Below are 24024 nucleotides of genomic sequence, written 5' to 3'. Positions count from 1 at the left end.
TTTATTCATTTCTGTTGGCTGTCTTATTTGTCACTGATTTGTAAGAGCTCTTAATGACCCTGGATACAAATCCTTTGTTGAATATGTGTATTGTTAACATCTTCTTCCAATACAAAACTTGTATTCTCATGCTCTCAGTGGTGTTTGCTAAGAGAAATTAAAGAAAATCCAAATAAAGGAAGAGACCTACCATGTTCACAGATTGGAACATTCAGTATCACCAATTGATAATCCTCCCCATGCCGATCTACAGTACATTAATGCAATCCCAGCAGAATTTCTTGTAGAAATTTCAAGCTGACCTCAAAGTGTGTGCAAAGAGTCAGAATAACTAATTTTATTTGGAAAAAGAAGAACAAAGTTGGAAGACTCCTATGATCAGGTCTCAAACTCTGTAGGGTAATCAGGACAGTGTGATACTGGCTTAAGAAATGACTGATAAGTTAGAATAGAGAGGGCAGAAACAAATAAAAAATCTCTGTACTGATGATCGAAAGATGTTAGACTAAAGTGCCAAGGCAAATAAACGCAGAAGGGGTAGTCCTAGGCGGTGCTAGGACAATCTGTTAATCATATGCCAATACGAAAACAGAGCAAAACCACAACCCCCAAACCCCCCAAAGCAGAAAACAAAACCACTTCCTTCTCACTAGTCTCATAAGTTAATACAAAATAGATCACGTACGTCAGGGTAAGCGTTAAAACTGCAAAATGTTTAGAACAAAATGTAGTTTCACCTTTGCAAAGTTGGATTAGGCCACAGTACCTTGGATATGATATCAAAAACACAATTTATAAAAGAAAATATGGTAGATTGGACTTTATCAAAATGGAGACTTTTGTTCTTCAAAAGATATCATTAAGAACATCAGAACACAAGCCAAACATGGAGATAAAATGTCTGAACATCACGTTGCTGATAAAGAACTTGCATCCAGAATATACATAAGAAATTTTCCAAATAAAAAAAGACAACCCAAGTTTAAAAAGGTGGGAGGCAAAAGACGTGAATAGATGTTTCTCCTAAAAAGATATTCAGATAGATAATAGGCATGTGAAACGATGGTAAGCATCATTAGTTACTAAGGTAAGTTATGCAGATCAAACCACAAACCACTAGAATGGCTATAATCCAAAAGAATCACATACCAGTACTGATGAGGATGTGGAGAAATGACAACCCATATACTGTTCATATGAATGTACAATATGCACCCTGGAAGTTAGTTTGACAGTTTCTTAAAGAACTGAACAAATACTTATCATATGGCCCAGAAATTCCACTGCTAGTGGAGTGTCCACACAAACACCTGTATGTGAATTGTTCACTGTCACATGATGCATAATACACCCAAACTGGAAAAAAACGTTACAAACCCGTCACCTGGCTAAATATGAGAAAAATGTGTTATACTGATATAATGGGACAACTTTCAGTTGAAAAGAATAGACTATGGATACATACTACATAACTGATGCACCTCAAAAACATTATGCTAACTGAAAAGAGCCAGACACAAAAGACTATGCAGTATATAATCCCATTTATAAGGAATTTCTGGAAATTGCAAAACTGTAGAAAGTGAACACGAATTGGTGATTACCTGAGCCTGGGTGTGGGGGCAGGGATTGACTAAACACAAGGGTGCTTTTTGGGGCAGTAAAGATAGAAAACTGGATGGTGATGGTCGCTGTAGGTCTATAAATCATGATCTACTTACAGTGAGTACATTTTATGGTATGCAAATTATTCTGCAATAAAGCTGTTAAAAAATGAGATTCTTCTCAATCTCCCCTTGTGCGGAGCACCGGGTGTTGGCAGTGGGGAATCACTATACTGCACACCTGAACCTAGTATTACACTGTATGCTAACTAAGTAGAATTTAAATACAAACTTTAAAAAATGAGATTCTTCAACAAAATGAGGGAAGAAGCCAAGAAAAAGACATACGGCCCCGGAGATTAGCAGTCGCATACTGGAAAGGCACAAAGAACTGTACAAATTGAAAATAGTGGCAGAGAGAAGCCTCCAGGAGAGAAAAAAAAGAGAGTGAGAGAAAAATATATAATTTCTAAATTAACTTCTATGTTTTGTTACCAATTTTCAGTAGACTTTTATAATTATTTTAGAATATCTGGAGAAAATTTGTGGCAGGGACAAGCAACCTATGAAATAATTATTGTACAAGAAGAAAAACTACTCAAGAGTGAATAGTACAGTGCATGAAAAAGTAAACAATGTATGTTCCACCCCAAATTTAGATGTACTGTAGCTCCTTTAAGATGATGGATGGGTAAGGGGTGCCCGGGTGGCTCAGTCCCTTAAGCGTCTGACTTCAGCTTAGGTCACAATCTCAGGGTTTATGAGTTTGAGCCCTGAATCTGGTCAGATCCTCTGTCTCCCTCTCTCTCCTCCCCTCCCCCATTTGTGCTCGCTTGCTCTCTCTCTCTCACTCTCAAAATAAACATTAAAAAATCCCTACCACTTAAAAAAAGATGATGGATGGATAAGAAGTGTGTTTATTTAATACAGAGAATAATCAGTGGCAGGTGTATAAAAGGGATAAAAGGAGGGATACAGACCAGATCCTTATATTCTTTAATAACAAGCCAATAGAGGAAACACAAACACAAAAAATCAAGAGAGAGTGCCAAAATATGGAGGTAACGGCCAATAGCAACCATTAAAAGGAAAGAGACTGTATCTGGAGAACAGGATTAAGAACAAGAGAGGCTGTGGCAATAGTTTTTTCATTAGTAGAGCTATGAAACTATTTTACCTTTAACTTTCCTAATGTATCACTTAATCAAAAGTTAAATTTTCAATCATTGAAGAATTTGGTTGAAATGTATAGCCCAACATTTTAGCCTATGAATCACACAACAGTCAGTGGGTTTTAAAATCCTCCATAATTCATATCCAACTTTCTACACACCTTCCCCCCCCATTCCCCGACATGATTCTGTACCAAATGATTCTCATCGTGCCCATGTGTAATTTGCTTCTTAATGCAACCCCTCTTCAAACTACTTCTTTCCTTTTCTCATCCATCAAAAAGGTACCAATTATTCAAGGACATGTTTATGTATTAATTTCATCTTGAGTTTTTCTTCAGCCATTCTGAAGTTCAGTGAACTTCACATCTTGGCTCTTGATTATTCACTCTTTTAATGTGGGGCAACTGTAGTCATCATTATTCAACAATTACTTTCTGAATTCTCCTTGTGTGTGAAAAACCATTCTTTTTGTGGACATGGACATTGGAAAACAGATTTGAGGGCTACTGAGTTCTAAAATGTAGAATACGTGGTTTATATTAGCAAAGTGAGGGAGAGGGAGATGTCCGTGTGAGCACAGAGATTCTGGAATGAGTGCCAAAAGGTGAAAAGAAGAATGCTGTGGGAGGACCAGATTTGGCTGGGGGCAAATAATGATTCACCTGGGACATTCCAGGTGAGAAGCATTTAAGACATTCATGTGCCAACTCTGAGTTGGCAATAGAACAGTGACTCTACCAATCAGAAGAAGCCTATCCTGTGAATATAAATATGACAGCTGTCTTTGTGTCTAGTTGGTACATGAAGCCACGTGTGTGGCTGAGATTCCCTCAGAAAAGGATACAGAGTGAGCAGAGCCACAGAGAACCCAGGCTGGGAGCTCCGAGACCCGACTGTTCAGATTCCAGAGAGTGAACCAGTGAAACACCAAAAGGAGAGGTAGGAGGAGGTGGTGTCATAAAATTTAAGGTAGAAGAAAGTTTCTGAAAGGAGGGAATGGTTTAAAACGAAAGTTACATTTGTCTGCATCCATTGTAAGATGACAGCTGGAACCATCAGAAGGACTAGAACAAAGGTGGTGATTTCATCCGTGGAGTGCAGGGCAGAGCCAGACAAAATAAAAAGGGGTCGATTCGTTGAAGGATGAATTACCCAGGAGAATGGGAATTTCCCTAACCAGTTCTTGCTGATTTGTTAAAAGAATAAACTTAAGTTTGCGGTGGGGGTGGGGGGGGGCGTCTAGGTTGGTTTGAGGGACTCTTAGTAGGTTCTTAGGGGAGCCAAATAACATCACTCAAAAAACATGTGACTCGCCAGTTTTTGAGGATAGATTTCAAAACCACCTCATCTTTCTGGAGAATCTATGAAAGTAGAATGACTCAGCATTGCTCAGATAGCCAGGAGGTGAAGTACAGAGAGAATAATCACAAAACGCATATATTAAAAAAAAAAAAAAAAAAAAAAGTTCTCAGAGACCTAAATGTAAAACCCCATCAAAATTTCTAGAAGAAAATCTTTGTGCTCTTAGGTGAAGCAAAGTGTTTTTAATACCAAGAGAAGGAAACCTAAAATAAAGTAAGATAAAATACAAATACAAATTGTATTTCAAGAAAACTGGAATGTCTACTTCTGGAAAGTCACACAAGCCACAAACTGAGAGAAGATATTCACAGAGCACAAATCTGATAAAGACTTGTTTCCAAAATAGAAAGGAACTCTCAAAACCCAATGATGAAAAAATAACCAAAAGGGCAAAAGATATTATCAGATATTTCACCAAAGATAGATCAAGATAGCAAATGAAACAATGCTCCACATTATTATTAGGGAAATGCTCACTATAAACTTGATGAGATACCACTCTATATCAGTGAGAAAGGATGAAATAAAAAAAATACGATACTAAATGCTAATAAGGGATATTATTATGATACTTATAATAATTAAACTTTATTACAAAGAATGGATCCCAAGTCTAACTAAAGTGCAAACGTATAAACACTGAAGACTAAAATATAATTTTATCTTTCATCTAAATATTTGTACCAATAAAAACTAAAAGGCCAATTTAAAAGGGAAACACAACCTTAACACTATCGATTTTTTTAGCAATAAAAAGAATTTAAACAAAAAATATAATTTAGGTGTTCATCTAGAAATAAATTTTTTGGTATGCATAGGACTTATGAGATTTCTTTTTCTTTTTTTTTCCTTTGCAAATGGTATGATCTTATATTCTGAGTGAGTTGGAAGCAATATTATGTTGAAGGTGGTAATCTGGGGTCAAATATGGGCTTTGTTTCTAGTTAATGGCTAAGTAACTTTGGAACAGTGACCTGAATTCTCTGGGTCTCAGTTTCCTATTAAAAAGATACTGATTTTAGCACCTGTGTAAAAAGCTTTTCTATTGTTTTATGTTTTGTAGTGTGCAAAGTACAATAAATAAAATTTGAATAAGATAGTCAAATCTACTTTAAGTAGATCCACAGGGTGGTCTGCTCTGTCATTATCTGTAATTGTAGCAAACATTTTATCATTAAAAACACATTTAAAAAACACATTCAACAGTTATTGTAATAAATTATACAGGTGGTCAATACACAGAAGGGATTATCACATTTTTATGTTAGAAAACTCATCTTTAGGGGCACCTGGATGGCTCAGTTGGTTAAGTCTCTGACTTCAATTCAGGTCATGATCTCACGGTTCTTGGGTTCGAGCCTTACGTTGGGCTCTGTACTGACAGCTCAGAGCCTGGAGCCTGCTTCAGATTCTGTGTCTCCCTCTCTCTGCCTTTCCCCTACTTGTGCTCTCTTTCTCTCTCCCAAAAATAAATAAACATTAAAAAAACCCATCTTTAGACGGATAAGAGAAAAAAATACAAAATAGTTTTTAAAACAAACATATTGTTTATGTTTTTAACTAAAAATAACCACTTTTATAGGTAACCAAAGCCTAGTAAAGCCAGCACTGACTAATTGCTTTTAGGAAAATGGTGTGAAAGAAATTTGTAGACTATAAGAAACCGGTAAAACTGGCAAAAGTTAAGTGACAGAAACCTAAAAGTGTGTGAGAGTACCAGAAAAGAAAATGTTTAGAATGGATATGTGTGTTTATGGGTATACATATTTATTACTCATTTGCAAAGAAGGATTTCATTTATACAATGTCAGTGGAGAAATGTTCACCCAACTTCTGTGTACGTGGTTTTAGAATAATGATTTTAGGAGAAGTAATTAAAGACAGTGACAATTTTTATGACTGTATTCAGGGAGAAATTTAATAAATGTTAATTTGAAAACAGTCAATTAAACATTTTTTTGTTGAAGTATAATTAACATGTAGTGTTATATTAGCTTTAGGTGTATAACATAACAATTCAGTTCTGTACATTACATTACTTATCACCGTAAGTGGACTCTTAATGCCCTTTATCTCTTTCACCTATCCCCACACCTACCTGCCTTCTGGCAACCATCAGTTTGTTCTCTGTATTTAACAGCATGCTTTTTGGTCTTTTGTTTCTTTATTTCTGTGTTTTAGTTCTTAAATTCCACATATGAGTGAAATCATATGGTACTTGTCTTTGTCTGACTTACTTCACTTAACATTACACTCTCCAGGTCCATCCACATTGTTGCAAATGGTAAGATCTCATTCTTTTTTTTATGTCTGAGTAATATTCCATTGTGTGTGTGTGTGTGTGTGTATACATGTATACATATATATATGTATACACATACATATACGTAAATACACCACTTTCTCTTTATCCATTCATTTATTGATGGATACTTGGACGGCTCCCATATCTTGACTATTACTGTAAATAATGCTGCAATAAACATATGGGTACATTTATCTTTTCAAATTGTTTTCATTTTATTTGGGTAAATGCTCAGTAATAGAATACCTGGATCATATGGTAGTCCAATTTTTAATCATTTGAGGGACCTTCGTACTGTTTTCAACCATGGCTGTACCAACTTGCATTCCCACCATCAGTGCACAAAGTTTCCTTTTTCTCCACATCCTCGCTAACACTTGTTATTTCTTATCTTTATAATTTTAGCCATTCTGACTGGTGTGGGGTGACATCTCATTGTGGTTTTGATTTGTATTTCGCTGATGATTAGTGATGTTGAGCATCTTTTCATGTGTCTGTTAGCCATGTGTATGTCCTCTTTGAAAAAAATGTCTATTCAGATCCTCTGCCCATTTTTTCAAATGGATTATTTATTTTTTTGGCATCGAGTTGTAGAAGTTCTCTATATATTGTGGATATTAAGCCCTTATTGCATATATCATACAGTAGGTATGCCTACTCTTACACAGTAGATTGGCTTTTATATCATTTTACTGATGGTTCCTTTTGCTGTGCAAAAACTTTTTATTTTGGTGTAGTACCAGTAGTTTAGTTTTGCTTTTGTTTCCCCTGCCAGAGGATACATTATCTGGAAAAATGTTTCTATGGTTGATACCAAAGAAATGATTGCCTATGTTTTCTTCTGGGAGTTTTATGATTTCAGGTCTCAAATTTAAGTCTATAATCTATTTAGAATTTATTTATGTGTATGGTGTAAGAAAAATGGCCCACTGTTGTTCTTTTGCGTGTAGTTGTCCAGTTTCTCAACACCATTTGTTGAAGTGACCATGTTTCCCCCATTGTATATCGTTGCTTCTTTTGTTGTAGATTAATTGACCATGTAGGCATTGGTTTATTTCTGAGCTCTGTCTTATGTTCCATTGATCTATGTGTTTATTTTTTTTCTGCCACTACTATACTATTTTGATTACTTCAGCTTTGTAGTATATCTTGAAATTCTGGATTGTTCTTTCTCAAGATTGCTTTGGCTATTTGGGGTCTTTTGTGGTTCCATACCAATTTTAGTATTAGTTGTTCTAGCTTGTGAAAAATGTTCGTACTTGATAGGCACTGCATCAAATCTGTAGACTCCTTTGGGCAGTATGAACATTTTAACAATATTGATTCTTCCAATCCATGAGAATGGAGTATCTTTCCATTTATTTATGTTGTCTTCAGTTTTTTTCATTGATGTTTTATAGTTTTTAGAGCACAGGTCTTTCACGTCCTTGGTTAAGTTTTCCCTAGGTATTCTGTTTTTTGGTGCAACTGGAATGAAATTGTTTTCTTAATTTCTTTTTCTGCTACTTCATTTTTAGTGAAAAGAAATGCAACATATTTCTGTATATTAATTTTGCATTCTGTGACTTCACTGCATTCACTTATCAGTTCTAGCAGTTTTTTGGAGGAGTCTTTAGGGTTTTCTATATATAGTATAATGTTATCCACAAATGGTGAGTTTTACTTCTTCTTTACCAATTAAAATGGCTTTTATTTCTTTTTTGTCTGATCGTTGTGGCTAGCAGAATGGAAATTCTTGTCTTGTTCCTGATCTTATAGTAAAAGCTCCCAGCTTTTCACAATTGAGTATGGTGTTAGCTGTGGGTTTCTCATATATAGGCCTTATTATGTTAAGGTATGTTCCCTCTAAACCTACTTGGTTAAGAATTTTTAACATGAATGTCAAATGCTTTTTTTGCATCTTTTGAGATGATAATATTTATAAGTGTGATGCATCACACTGATTTGCAAACGTTAATCCACTCTTGCATCACTGGAATAAATGGCACTGGATCATGGTTCCAACATTTCTTTTGAACTTAAATGACTGGCAAGGCAACTATTTCTGATTTTGCTAAAGATGTTATCTCTTGTTGTTGAAAGATTCATTCCCTGGTTTCAATAAAAGGTATTTCCAGTGGATTTCTCTGTAATGGAATTTTGTTTATTCTCAATCTCCTGGGAATCTTTATTCTTCTTGCAGTATTCAGTTCTCTCTCCCCTTGGAGCTCCTTCCTACATGACTTACTGATGGCAAATAGATTCAAAAACACCTTTTAAATCCTCACAATCTAGTAACATTTCCCAAAATCAGCCTTTCAGGTACAAATGAAAATTTGTTTCCTATTCTTCATCCTCAGATATTTTTCAAACATCATTTTCTTTTTTCCAGCCCTTTTACATATACTTTTAGGATCAAATACAAGATTGTGAAACACCACGGTAAGATTAGTCATTATGTGTTTTTACTTTAATAAGTTAAATACTGACAGTGTAGAATAACTCTGTTCAGAAAAGTGCAGATTTGTCCACCTTTTGGATCTAGACAGATAGAATTCTTATTCACAAGCCTTTCACCCAGTTCTTTTCTTTACACAGGAAAGAAAAGGAAAAAGCAAAACAAAACAAAATAATAGTGGCTAGCTATAACAAAACAAAACAAAATAATAGTGGCTAGCTATTGCCACTATCTTTGCTTTTTCAGCACTGGATGTTTTGGACAGAGGCTCTTAGAGGAAATCTTCCCAGAAATGAAATTCTCATCTTTTTCTATTTGGTTGTATAGGAAGAATTCAATGGAGTAAGTGACTATGAAATGTCATATTCAAGAACTTGCAAAAGCACGCTTCCAAATAGTGACACTTTGAATAGAACACTGCAGAGTTTAATCTTGGAGGCCCTAATGCTGACCTTCCAAGTGTGAGGAGACTCTGGACCAAATCGCATCACACTACTTCAGAGGGGTGTCTGCCATTTGGATCGTTTTCAAATGGCTATTTGAAAGGACTATGAAATTGTTTCAGTGATGTATGTAAAATTCTCATAACCTTTTGAAATCGTATATAAGTTGACACATTTAAATAGCCTTTTATAGTATCTAAAATGGCAAAGACTTTGGCCTTAATTGTGACACATGTACCTGTTCATCTAAAAATGGACTTTTAGCCCCTCTTTCCTGCTAGAGAAAGACACTATCTCCAGCTTGGAGCATCTCCTCCATGGAGACTCTTCCTTCATTTTTATAACCAGAGAAATTCTGTAAGGGCTCTAGGCTTGAAAATTATTTCTTGAATAAGACAGAAAATATTGGAATAATGTGCACCTAAATTACCAATAGAAAACTAAAAGGTTGCATGCTTTTGGGCAATAATCGCTAAGTACCCTACAGTCACATTTTGTGGTGTTTTCCTCTTGATTTATAATTTTAAGTAACAATAAATCTTTCTACACATTCAATATAGAAGTTAAGAACCTAGTTTTTAGATCTAGCCTCGGAGGTTACAAACTCAGCTGCATATACATTATTTAGTATCTTTGTGCCTCAACTAATTTATTATAAAGAAGGTATAACAAACTTGGCTGCCTCACTATTTCTTACAATGATTCAAAGAGATGATGTGTGATTTCAACCATTCTCACAGTTTTGAGGTGGTAATGTTGAGCATCTTTTCAGGTGTCTTTTGGCCACTGGTATGTCTTCTTTGGAAAAAAAAAATGTCGGTTCAGGTCCTCTGCCCATTTTTAATCAGATTATTTGATTCTTTTGGTGTTGAGTTGTATAAGCTCTTTATGTATTTTGGATGTAAATCCCTTATTGGATATATCATTTGGAAATATCTTCTCCCATTCATTAGGTTGTCTTTTTGTTTTGTGGATGATTTCCTTTGCTGTGCAGAAGCTTTTTATTTTGACGCAGAGGGTATTGTGCAAAGTAAAATAAGGCAGACTAGGAAAGACCCTATGATTTCATTCGTGAATGGAATCTAGAAAAATTAATAAACAAAACGCAGAATTAAATCTATACATACAGAAAATAAAGTGATGGTTGCCAGAGGAGAAGGGAGGTGGGGGGTTGAGCAAAATGAGTTAAGGGGAGAGGGAAAAACAGGCTTCCATATTGGCATGAATAAATCATGGGCATAAGGCACAGCATGAGGAATATAGCCTATGATATTATAACAGTGATGTGTTGGAACAGAAAGTAGTTACACTTGTGCGGAGCATAGCATAATGCGTAATCTTGTCCAATCACTACGTTGCACACCTGAAACCAATATAACACTGTGTGTTGACCATACTCATAAATAAATAAATAAACAGAAGAGATAATATGTGTATAGAATTCAGTATAATTCTGAATGTGTCAATAGATACTACATAGTGTGAAGCTACTTCCTCTAAGGCTCCAAGAGAAGTATGCATTTTAAAGTTAAATTCATGCACATATAAGGAAAGAAAGACTCCATCTTGGATATAAGCATTCATTTCAATGAGAATTCCTCTTGTGGTGATTTTTTAAAATGTTTCTTCTTTTATAAAATCGTTAAGTATTTTGTAACTGCTCCAACATTTCTCATATTCCTAAATAGGGTACTATTCACCAAATGAAAAACAATTCTTAGCTAAACACATACAGATAGAAGAAAACTATGGAGTAAATATTTATTAATGAGCTACACAGTGAACGTAACATGTTTTATTTTTAAGGATTCATATTAAAATATTGATCCTCCTAGTTCAACAAATGTTAATAATTATTTTTTTGTAAACCATTCTTAAACAAAATATCTAATGTGTCAGTGTATAAATTCTAAATGGTCATACAAAACATGCACTATTTACAAACCTGAGTGATAATATTAATTAAGAGACCACCCAGTATGTTGAATTAACTAATAAACATCCTAAAATAAAATGTAAACAATGAAAAAGAAATGTAAACTACCATAAAAATTTATTAATTCAAAGAAGAGGGAATTGTTGTTTGTTTGAAAATATTCTAAAAATGTTTTGTAATTATTAACATATGATAAATTTGAGATGTTTTTCAGAAAAAACTACAGATTAATGCAGAATTTATTCAATGTTTCTTAAAAACATTTATCGTTCAGTGTTCATACAGTTCATATCTAAAAATTATTTGAAAAGGAGAAATACCTTCTTCTTTCACTTTATGAAAAGAGCCCCAAATAATGATAGAAATTACTGTTTTAAACAGAATAATTATACAGATAGTCTAGTTATAGAACTTTCATTGTATAACTTTAATTTTTTCCCAATAAAACTCTCCTTGGAAAATCACATCGATTCTTCATAATTTATCATATTTTATTCCTTAGTGGCTATTTAAAAATAATCCATGATTCTCATTACATATAATTTCAAATTTAGTTTAAAATATAAGCTGCAGATGCAAAGCACAAAACGAGCAGAATGTTTTTGCAAACTTTGAGAGATACTACTCCACATTTCTTTAGTTGTTGAATAAAAGTTTATTTGTTCGGGAGATGATAATAAATTGAAGAAAACTCTGGGGTGCCTGCGTGGCTCAGTCAATTAAGTGTCTGACTTTGGCTCAGGTCAGGATCTCGCAGTTGTGAGTTCCAGCTCCGCGTCGGGCTCTGTGCTGACAGCTCAGAGCCTGGAGCCTGCTTCGGATTCTGTGTCTCCCTCTCTCTCTGCCCGTCCCTGGCTTGGGTGCGCGCTCTCTCTCTCTCTCTCTCTCTCTCTCTCTCTCTCAAAAAATGAATACCCATTAAACAAATTTAAATTGAAGAAGAATCTTTCTAATATCAACTTGACAGAATAAGATGCTGGATCTGGGCAAAAGGTAGGAATAAACTACAGCTTGAAATTGTGAGAAAAAGGCTTTGAAATTTTTTAAGAAACAAAACAAGGTAGGTAATGGGTTGAAGCTTTTAAAACTGGATGCTGGGCCAAAGTGAGGTTACGTTTTATAATTTTAGCAACTTTTGATGAACCGGGAACATAGGAGAGACTTTGCACAAAGCATGCTCTGGACCAAAGCGCATCAGTATGTAGTTGAAATCAGACCTTTGCGAGTTTGAAGTCACTTTTTGGATCACCTTATCAAAGCAAATCAGACACGAGACTTTTGGTAAACGCCACATTTAAATTACACGGTGATTTGGTAGTTTCCAAACTGAATTTTGGTATTAACCGTATTTTTATAGCTTGATGATGGTAAGGCTGGTCCTCAAAGAAATAAACCTCAAGCCTAATTAATCAAGTTTAGGAAAATGTAAGTGAGCTGTAGGCTGGGATCTGTGTTTCCCTGCTTATTATCTGCTTGGGGGGTTTTGTCTTCAGAGGCTGTAGAAAGGGTTAGGAACATGCCCAAACCATCAATTTCAAATTTGAAACTGTTTCTCAACACACACACACACACACACACACACACCACCACCACCATCACCAACAACAACAACGACAACAACAAACACCTTATACAGATATTGTGATCACAACAAGCCTTCTCTAATGATTGGAATACTCACATGGTTTACAGAACTTGGCCTCAAACGATTTTGGCTGTTTTTATATTTGGCATTATTTAGATTATTCCAAAGAAAAATAACTGCTACAGATGATGGAGACATTTTCAAAAGTCAATAGTCCAAAAACATCTTAAGCAAAAGCAAACTTCTCCTTTGTCCCAAGTTCAGGTAACTTTTGTCCAATGCCCCTCAAACAGTTCTTTACACACAGTATGACCTCAGTAAATACTTACTGATTGAAACGAATGCAAGTACTCAACAAATGTTTGTTGTATAAAGTTGTTAATCTGATAATTAAGGAGGTCAATGAGAACTCACTAAATTTGAGAGATAAAACAACAAAAAACCCGAGGAGTCAATATTTAGTTTCACATTTTTCATTTATCAATGACACTGCCCAATATCTCTTATGTACTTGGCCTTTTGTGTGTGTGCACGCCACATGAAGCACATTAAGTGCTCGTTAAAAATATTGTTTTTAATGTTTATTTAGAGATAGAGAGAGGGAGCGAGTGGGGGAGGGAGAGAGAGAAAGAGAGACTGAGGATCTGAAGCAGACTCTGTGCTGAAAGCAGACAGCCTGATGCGGGGCTTGAACCATGAAACCATGAGATCATGACCTGAGCCAAAGTCGGATGCTCAACCAACTGAGCCACACAGGGGCCCCAAGTGCTCATTTTTAAAGCTAAAGCTCCATTTTGATGGTTTATCTTTATGTAAAATCATCATTTATAGTAAACTGGAAAGTTAGAGAACACAGGAAACGTGTTTGTTCCACATAAATCCTTACATTGTAGCATGGAAGCATTCTTAATATAAGAAACAAGCAAAAAGGCTATGCTAATTTCAGCTGGTTTAGTTGTTGGAATAATGACTTATTTTATGTAAACCACATGTGTGCCCAGGGCTGTGACAGCTGGACAGTCAACACTGATGAAGATTATACTGGGGTGGGGCGTCTGGGTGTCTCAGTCGGTTGGGCGACCGACTTTGGCTCAGCTCATGATCTCGCAGTGTGTGAGTTCGAGCCCCGCATCGGGTTCTGTGCTGACAGCTCAGAGCCTGGAGTCTGCTTTGGATTCTGTGTCTCCCCCTCTCTCTGCCCCTCCCCTGCTCACGCTCTGTGTCTCTCTCTCTCTCTCAATAATAAATGTTACATTTTTTTTTTTAAATATGATATTGGGATACTCTGCAGGCATATTAAAAAGTGAGAAATCCAGGACAGAGTCTACTTTGGGGCTTGATTTATCTGGGACGGTTATCTCTAGTATTGTAGCAACTGGGAAACTGCCAGACTGCTACTGAATTATGCTGTGTATATGATGTCTAATACCTCTGGTTCCTCATTTTAAACTGAGAGTACACAGGGTCCCATACATCCTAAAACACATTATGCTGTGCATGATAAAAAAAAGAAAAAAAAAAAAGTGTAACCTCTAGTTGAAAAAACCATTTAATGAGGATTTTAAATTGAACTGTTTGGTGCAACTGTTACTGATTGTGCTGTTCATTAAGAAAAACTATTCTGGACTATCTCCAAGACCTCCGTAAGGGAAAGGGAAGGGGTGCAAGATGGGCTATTACACTTTTTCTTGTCAGTTATGACATTTAAGAAGAAAAGCCATAAATCATATAGTATTAAATCAATTCTCTTATTCAGTTCAATGTTGTTCTTCTCTTTCTTCATATGGTTCAAGTGTATGGCTTAAGGGGAGATCACGAGTTTGGGACCAGACAGACCTTGGTTCAAATCCTAGTTCTTCTATGTACTTTTTGGCTTACCTTCAAATAATTATTCATAATAATTCTGAGTCTCAATTTAATTATGTTTAAACATGTTTCTTAGTAACTATCTTTCGGGTTGTTCTGAAGATTAAAATGCTCAACCTGTTCAACAACTGCATATCACCGTCTTCATGCATTTTGTTGGTACTAATTTTTAAGTTGTACTATTCTAAAAACAACTCTATTCTTAATTAATTCTTTTCAAACTATTCTATGATTGGTGGTGTAGCTTTTGTCCATAATGATGCGAAAGGTCATAAACTAAATTTATTCCCTCCCAAAATATTTATTTGGCAAGAATGTCCCAGGTGCTGGAGACGGCAGGTGGAAAATGTCTCCTAATTTGAGACAGTGATAATGTCAATACCAAAGTATTGGTATTGACCACGGTCAGCTAGCCACACAAAGGAGCCCATGTGGGTGTTGGATGAAGGGAAAAGGAAGGATACTGAAGTCAGATATATTCAAGGAAGGCCTAGCAACCCACGGAAACAAGAACAGTAAGAGGGAACTCAAGAAGGAAGTCAAAAGGTAGACATGGGCCATGGGCAAACACCCTTGTTGAGCATTCCTGCTCATTACGATTGCACATTGTCTCCTTCCTGTCCCTGGGAAGGCCGTGTGGATTCAAAGACTCAGGACAGAGCATACAATAAGAGCTTGTTTTCAAAGCATTTTCATATTAATAGAATACAAATGCTGAAAATATTTGGGGCAAGAAAATCTGTAATAAACTATGTATGTAGCTATTTGGTATGCCCTGCTTATTTAAGTAAATGAAATGATATCCAATAAAGAGATCACACAGTAGAACCATAAAGTGAGAATAAATGATGAAAAGCCTTCTATGACAGTAGACTAGAAACAGGATGTAGCATGCACAATTGTATAGTCACTGTATATATAACATGTATTATAACATGTTAATAATATATGTTATATAACAGAGCTTATGACTCTATATTTGTATAAATATGCTGCTCCAGGGTTGAGGATGCTTAGTACAATCTTTTCAGCAGCAATGGAATGTTATCTTGTATTTCTCTATTGTTTTATTCATATGAATGACAAATGTGTATAGAAAGTTAATAATATATATTATTTACTGATTTTAAAACATCTACTCTGCAAGCTGTTACTTAGCTGTTATGGTCTACACTTCATAACATAGCAACGTTGTAAATGTGGAATAACTACTGTTTCTGACCAATGGTTCCAAGTCTCCGCCCCATACTTAGGGCCACGCAAACGTATCAAAATTTTGATTTCCAAAAATGCTGGTCAGCATCCAGAAAGGAAAAAATGGCCACAATTTCAAGAAACCTTTGTTATTCTATTTTACGTCCAGGTATCCTTTCTCAAAGCCATTATCGGACTCAAAACTTGTCATGCTTAGGGCATTAATAAAACTTGAATGTAGTAAAATTCTCATCTTAAGAAAGAAAAATCACTTCACGTTCAAAATGTTTGGCAGTGATTAGTCCTGGATACTTGTTCCTGTGAATTCATGGACTCTGTCTGGCCGCAATGTCGCTGGTTACATAAGTATTTCAGTGAACGGAGTTGGACAATACTAGCCTCTACTTTATAAACATACTTAATTTACTTTGAATGGAATCTGTGATGGGTGAGATTTTGAGCTAGAGTATAGAGAATGCTCAGAACAGCTAGGGAATCCTGGGCAGCCTATACACAATTTAAGTAGAAAGAAATACCGAATTTTCTCAGCAAGCCTGAAGTGCCCAGGGCAAACATTTCCTTAAGAAATATCAAAGTCCTTTCCTAAATGAAAAAGTAACTCTCCATTCCCTTTACAATTTAGGGTCCATCTGGGATGGGCCTATAGATACAATGTTGCATAAGATGTTACCTCTTTCTTTAGGGACTTCGGGTTAATTGTGATGTTCACAGGAGAGATTTCAGCATGTGAACCCCAATATTTTGGTAATATTCTTGTAATGATATAGTTGTTGATGAGAAGGAGGATAATCAAGATATATAAGCTCATTATATGGGGCGCCTGGGTGGCTTAGTCAGTTAAGCATCTGACTTCAGCTCACGTCCTGATCTCACCGCTTGTGAGTTCGAGCCCCGCGGGGGGCTCTGTGCTCACAGCTCAGAGCCTGGAGCCTGCTTCACATTCTGTGCCTCCCTCTCTCTCTGTCCCTCTCCTGCTCATGCTCTTTCTGTCAAAAATAAATAAACGTTAAAAACAAAAATTAAAAAAAATCTATAAGCTCATTATAATAGCAATAATTATTGAAATTTTTATTGTTAACTCGAATCTGTGCTAGCTTTTTAAAACATACATTATTGCTTCTCCTGTAATAGTACTTCAAGGTAGGTAATATCAACCTCATTTCACAGATGAGGAAACTGGGGTTTAGAGAAGTTAAATCACTTGCCAAGGATATGCAGCCAATAAGCAGGGAAGACAGTATTCAAATCTATATTCCTGTGACTTCACAGCCGGTGCTATTTGCACTACATTTCCACATTTCTATGTAATTCTAGAAATCTGTGACTTTTATTTTACTTATTTTAAAAAATCTAAACATTTATTTTTGAGAGAAAGAGATAGAGCGTGAGCAGGGGAGGGGCGGAGAGAGAGGGAGACACAGAATCCGAAGTGGGCTCCAGGCTCTGAGCCATCAGCACAGAGCCCGACGAGGGGCTCAGATTCATGAACCGTGAGATCGTGACCTGAGCCGAAGTCGGACGCTTAATAGACTGGGCCACCCAGGTGCCCCTAGAAATCTGTGAAGTTTATAATTTCACACTCCCCAGGCGTAGTGCAGCTTTGACAACCGGGTGTGTCTTACCCTTTCGGTCTCACTCCTTCCCGACAGCCAGCTTTTCTCCCCATCCAGCTGGTGGAAAAGCTGGAGACTCTGACGAGCGCTGGTAACAAGGACCGAGGTTTCAAAGACAGGCTGCCCTGACTCCGACCACATATCCTTGCAGGTTGCCGAATGTCACCTTCTCTGGGAGTGCTCTGGGACGCTTTATCCTTCCTTGCAATGACACAGTTGCTCATCGCTCGCCCGAACATCCACTGCTTGTACCTTTACCATACCGCTGATTCCAAAGCTTTTGTTAAAGAACATACAAATACAGGGTGCCTGGGTGGCTCACTTAGGTGAGCATCCGACTCTTGGTTTAGGCTCAGGTCACCATCTCATGGTTTCCTTAGTTCGAGCCGTGCGTCGGGCTCTCTGCCAGCAGCACCGAGCCTGCTTGGGATTCTCTTTCTCTCCCTCTCTCTACCCCTCCCCCACTCACACTGTCTCTCTCAAATTTCAAAAAAAAGTTTTTAAAGAATATTAAAAAATATATATATATTACTTTCTGTTAAAAATAGAAGTCCCTGGGTCTGCCTCCTATAGATACTGATGTATTCTTGATCACTGGGAATCACTCGGCATGGGATTCAGATCTGCAGACCACTCTCACAGATCACCCAGTCTGCACCTGCCAGGAACTGTGGGGTTAGCCGACTTCTCCACTGCCTGCCTACAGAAGTTGCTAGATCGGGTTCCAGGACCTATCACGTCAGACCATGTCTCAAATAATGCAGAAAATATCCTGGCCTAACAGCTCATGTGAAAAAGTCTCGGTATTTTAGGGGTTTATAAATTGATCCCAATCCCAAACTGTGATGTCTGGCTAAAGTCGCACCGAGGCCTGCTTGGGTCTGTTCTGGGCAGACCACAGCTGAAGCGTTGTGTCCAACCATAGGCACCTCATTTCAAGACAGAAGAGGATGATCCACAGCAGGACAAGAGGGACAATAAAAATACTAAAAGGCCACAGCAAGTGTTATTAGGAGCACGAGAGATACAAAGTGTAGGAAGTACAAATTCAAAGGAAAATATATCTATTTCCAAATCCTTACTGGGTTCGGATTTGGAGGACATTTTCTGTTACTCAGGGGACAGAGCTGAAACCAGTGTGCAAAGGCAAATTTTTGGTTCATCCTGAACATTTTCTAAGTGCTAGAGCTTTCCCATAACATAAGGGAGTGAGGCCAACATCATACAGAAGCCAAGTAACTTGTGATGGATGGTATGGGAGATACTTGGCCAGAGATGGTGCAGAAGATACACCAGAAGATGATGCTGTAGGGCATTTTCTGTTTATTAGTCACTGGTTTTTGTTCATCATTTATATACAAAGACAAGCAGCATATCTCTTTAGCTCACAAAGTTAACATCACCCCCCAGGCTGATGTTTGTGCTAGTCCTTCTGCACCTAGAGAAAACCCATGCTGCGTTAATGATGTTCATCCTTTTGGGAATTCCAAGGTCCTAAGATACAGACGGACATGATCTTTGGAACTAAACACCTGAATGTACATATGTCTGAGAGATGTGAAATTTACTGCTGAGATCCAGGAGTAGCCAGAAACCTTCCAGAGTCTTGGCTGTGCAGTCTTTACTTGGCATTCCGCACTAAAATGGTATCATTGTTTAAAATAAAAAAGTCCCTTTCAATGAGCAGCTTGTAGGAGTCAGTGTCTGTTACTTGCTAGTAATATACTTTTGAAAATCTCCCTCCCTCCCTTTTTAAAATTTTTTTAAAACATTTATTTATCTTTGAGAGACAGTATGCACGTGGGGGAGGGGCAGAGAGGGAGACACAGAATCCGAAGCAGGCTCCAGGCTCGGAGCTGTCATCACAGAGCCCGACGCAGGGCTCCAACCCATAAACCTATGAGATCATGACTTGAGCCGAAGTCAGATGCTCAACCTACTGAGCCACCCAGGTGCCCCTCCCTCCCTCCTTCCCTTATAAAATAGAATTCTTAAATATTTTTCCTCTTGTGCTTGTATTTTGTAAAGTTCTTCAAGGGGAGGTATATGTCACCCAAACTGACGGCTATACAGACTCTCGTTGGCTGACCCTGTGATTTCTAGGAAGTGTAAAGCAGCCAAGAGAGAGCCGGTTACGATGTGAACATTGACAAGAGCACACAAACATCAAACCACTACTGAAATTCCAAGCAACCACAAAAATTATCAAAGGCGACCAGGCATCAGTGACTCATGTAAAGCCACTAAAGGAAGGCAGATGCCAGATGTTGATAAACTCTTGTCTGCTTAATTTATTAACCAGATGCAGAAACCTGCCTATTGTTCGAGTGCTTTGGTACCATGGAGGCATGCGCTCTAGAAATCTGTGGCCAGAGGGAGAAACAGCATCCTCTGAACATCACGCTGCATGACCGTGCACGGTGAGTGAGAGGTGTGCTTCTGTTCATGGCGCCCGTCTCACAATTTGGAGATCTGACGTCATGAGACTATGGCAGGGGACTGCATCCTGTGACTCTGTGTAGAAAATGTAACAGCACGGTTGTATAAGCTTTAAAACGGGAAGCCCAGGGAAATGAGAGGCACTTAACGACCCATCAAGATGGACACAAACTGAAGTCATGAACTGAGTATGTTCTTCTTTTAGGACCCTGTGTTAAAGTAAGCCGACTTGAATTATTTATACAATACAGGATGATGCTGATCTATTTTGAATAATTAATAGTAAAAATACAGGCAGAGATAAATTAGATAAAAACAAATCCACTATCTTTAACCGAAATATCACCGTCAGTACTTACTCAGAACTATAATGAGCATAATCGTGGGCTGTGGCCCAGAAGCAGAGATTGGACAGGTACAGTACTCAAGGAATGACCAAGTTCTGCCTCATTAAATAGCTTATGCTAACAAAGGGGGACATGAGGTCCAGAAGGAAGGGAGATGCTGGTGTAGACCGAGTGTTATGCACTTTGGACACACCATGAGTTTAACCTTATTTTAATTTTTTAAATTAGTTTTCTTTATTTTGGAGAGATGGAGAGAAACAGAGCGTGAGTTGGGAAGGGGCAGAGAGAGAGGGAGACACAGAATCCGAAGCAGGCTCCAGGCTCTGAGCTGTCAGCACAGAGCCCAATGTGGGGCCCAAACTCACAAACCGTGAGATCATGACCTGAGCCGAAGTCGGATGCTCAACTGACTGAGCCACCAGGTGTCCCTAGCCTTATTTAAAAAAAAATATTAAATTAATTCCTTTGGGATTGGCAAACGCTTTTTAAATATGTGTTGAGGCATTTAATATGTGAACCAAAAGTCCTGAAAGTTTTAGATTACACTAAGCCTGCACCAGGCTGATCTTGTATGGATCCATTTATTATGTGATGCATCACATTATTATGCGATCACATAGGTAAAACTCATTTTAATGTAAGAGAAGATCTTTTTGTGTTTTAGTAACAGCTCATAGAGAATTGTTGAGGTGATGAAATATTACTTTATATTAAAAAAAACAAGGCAAATCAACATAGAAGTTAGAGCATGATTCTGAAATAAACAAATATCTGAACCCATATTTGAGCTTTACAAGGTCATGTGCTGTAAAATCTATACTTGGCGGCTACCAACTTCATTAAGTCTCAGTTTCTTCAGTTCAAACATGTGAGCCATAATATCCATATATTTGGATGGTTTGCAAATTAAATGTAAAAAAGCAATTTGTACAGTGCCTGGATATGCAGCTACTAGCTAAGTGACACAGGTATAGACTGAAGGAAAGAAAGAAAAGAGAGAGGAGGTGAAAGAGAGTGAGAAACCAACTAGGTGAACAACCTCACATTCACGTTACGTCCTTCTGCTTCCATTTCCTCATCTACAACAGACTGACAAGATAAGCCCTATTCAATTTACCTTCTATAAAGTTTGATGCAAAAATGATTATGTTACTTGGTTCAAAATTTGCATCAAACTGCATTGAAACTTTTGAAGCGGTTCTTCCCCGGCAAGGTGCCAGGAACACGCAGGGCACAATTTGTACGGAAAACAGAGGTTGTGGAGTAAATCCTCTCCTGGGCACTCGTAGCGGCCTCCTGACTTTCTGTAATCTGAGTGCACAAGAGGCCAGAGCTTCTGGCTCCGAGGGCACTGGTAACACCACCGACAGCAACTGAAAATCACCTGACACCATGACAGCACAGGAGGCATTTAGACAGGAAGGGGTGATAATGTGAAAAGAACCACTCCTTCCACTCACTATTAAAATGGGAATTTCCTCTGAGCCCAAAGTGGCAGTTCAATAGTCCTGCAAGGACGAGCACATCCTCTAAGGCAAGTTCTCCACGTAAGATGTACCGTGTGCTCGTCACACAAGCATAAGCACGTACACAAGCCCAAAAGGGTGCTCCTGACACCCAGCGAGGGGACGTGGCTTTCCCACAGAAGCGGAACGTGGCCAAAGCAAGACAGCTTAGGTTCCCCAGCCCATCGGCCCAGCCACCTCCCAGCTGGCTGGGGGACTTCTCAGACTCAGCCCTCTCCTTTCTAAAATGAGAACGTCGGTCCCTCCATCTGATGTTATTTTAAAGACCCAAACTACAGTCTGCGGCATGCAGTTTGTCCATTGACGGAGCGCGGGACCTGAAGGCACGGAAACAGGTCCGGAACAGCTCGCCGGCATTGAGGGCGATGAACTGAAAAACCGCATAGGAAGAGAAACGGTGACACAGCCGGCCCTCCCTGCCTCCCTCTCCCACCTCCGGGCTTTCCCGAGGCAACATCAAGTAACAGGCTGCAGCTGTGGCATTCAGGGCTGTCTGATGGCTGGGGTGTCCGAAAATCAAAAAGCAAACTGTTTATTGTTGTTTTGCTTTGAGCTTGTTTTTGGAAGGGGCAGGAGAAGGCGGGAGGTGATACAGAGGCCGCAGGGGAACAAACCCACGCACCAGTGCCTCGGGTCTGGGGCTTAAGAAGAGAGAAGCCAGCAGCCACACCTTCTGGAGCTCATTAGCCGTGTGGGTTCTTCACCCGGGAGCCCACGGCCAACCTGGAGCCCTGCAGGCGGCCCCTTTGGTCGCAGGAAGGGTGACCCCTTTCATCAGAGACGGTCGGTCCTTTTCTGTGCCCCCAAACGATCTTTGCTGATGTTAAGACAGATGCAAAGGGAGGCTCCGAACAATATTTGTGCCAAAGTTTTAGAAAAGCTAGAGCAAGAGCACGGTTTCATAAACCGGCTGAAGGAGAGGAGGCTGGGTTCAAGATCTGATAGTCCGCTGCGATGTTTTATTCCCACGTCAGTGAAGTATTTTAAAATACTTTTTTTCTTGTTAAAATGTCTCTTTTTATTTTTGAGAGAGAGAGACACAGAGAGCAGGAGAGGGAGAGGGGCAGAGAGAGAGGGAGACACAGAATCCAGAACAGGCTCCAGGCTCTGAGCTGTCAGCACAGAGCCCGATGCGGGGCCCGAACTCACAAACCGCGAGGTCATGACCCGAGCCGAAGTCAGATGCTTAACCGACTGAGCCACCCAGGCGGCTCTAAAATATTTCTAATTAAGGGCTAGAAAATGCACCTTAAAATGTATGACAGAAAAATAACGATGTAAATATTCGTGGCTTAACATGGACTTATGACTTGTTGACCGGACATATGATATATACCTGCTCATTGATTCAGAAACACTTAAAACGTCTATAAATGGACCAGAATTATGTGGCTTCATTTGTATATTTTGAATATTTGATTTCTGAGATTAACTCTTTGGCACTAACATTTATTGAGAAAGCCAAGTAACCTGCATATACTATTTTGCAGTCTAGAAAGTACTTTTACGTGGATTCTCTAAACCGATCTTTCCATAAACTCCTGAAAGAAGCAAGAGTGTTATTACTCTTCCTGTGTTCCAGAGCACAAACATAGAGCTAAGAGAAATGAAATGTTAACTGAGATGAAATAGAGGATAATTAGGCAGAATTCCAAACCAGTTCTGCTTTTTTTCAAATTCCAAAATCTGTTCAGTGTTCCAAACGGTATTCACTACACTCATCTATCCATCTACCTATATGAAAATTGCTATGATTTACAAAATACAGGTCAACCTTTTTTTTTTTTTTTTTTTTCACTTGAGGTGACCTCACATCTCTGTGTTTGACTAGGTAGTATAGGAGTTTCCTATTGCTGCTGGGGCAAAGTGCTCCAATGCAAATTGCCACAATGCAACTGCATTATTTTGGAGATAGCAAGTCCAAAGTGGTTCTCACAAGTGCTGTGGTCATTTTTAAGGGGCTCTAAAAGGGAATTCACTTTCTTGCCTTTTCCAGCTTCTAGAAGCTGCCCACATTCCTTGGCTCATGTCCCCATTCCACCTTCAAAGCCCGGAATGGCCACGAGAGTCTTTTCCACACCGTGTCACTGTGAACCTGACTCTCCTGCCACCTCTTGTTTCACTTCTAAGGACTACTGGGATTACATTGGACCTGCTCACATAATCCAGGG

General features: G+C 38.3%; 2 protein-coding genes across 3 annotated transcripts in view; one reads left to right on the top strand and one right to left on the bottom strand.

Moving 5' to 3' along the window:
• The window catches only part of VEGFC (vascular endothelial growth factor C), a 109641-nt gene that overhangs the window by 51630 nt on the left and 33987 nt on the right, over nt 1–24024 (bottom strand). The window lies entirely within an intron of this gene.
• Nucleotides 1–24024, top strand: part of LOC144616089 (uncharacterized) — a 93481-nt gene that overhangs the window by 50618 nt on the left and 18839 nt on the right. For both annotated transcript variants that reach the window (XM_078445249.2, XM_078445248.2), the window contains exon 3: nt 19844–19961. In XM_078445249.2, the coding sequence (XP_078301375.1) occupies nt 19844–19961 (118 nt within the window). The remainder of the gene's footprint in view (nt 1–19843; nt 19962–24024) is intronic.

Source organism: Panthera onca, chromosome B1, assembly GCF_046562875.1.
Source record: "Panthera onca isolate mPanOnc1 chromosome B1, mPanOnc1 haplotype 2, whole genome shotgun sequence".
Lineage (NCBI taxonomy): Eukaryota > Metazoa > Chordata > Mammalia > Carnivora > Felidae > Panthera > Panthera onca.
Note: the sequence above shows the minus strand (reverse complement) of the source record. Positions and strands in the feature narration are given on the sequence as shown.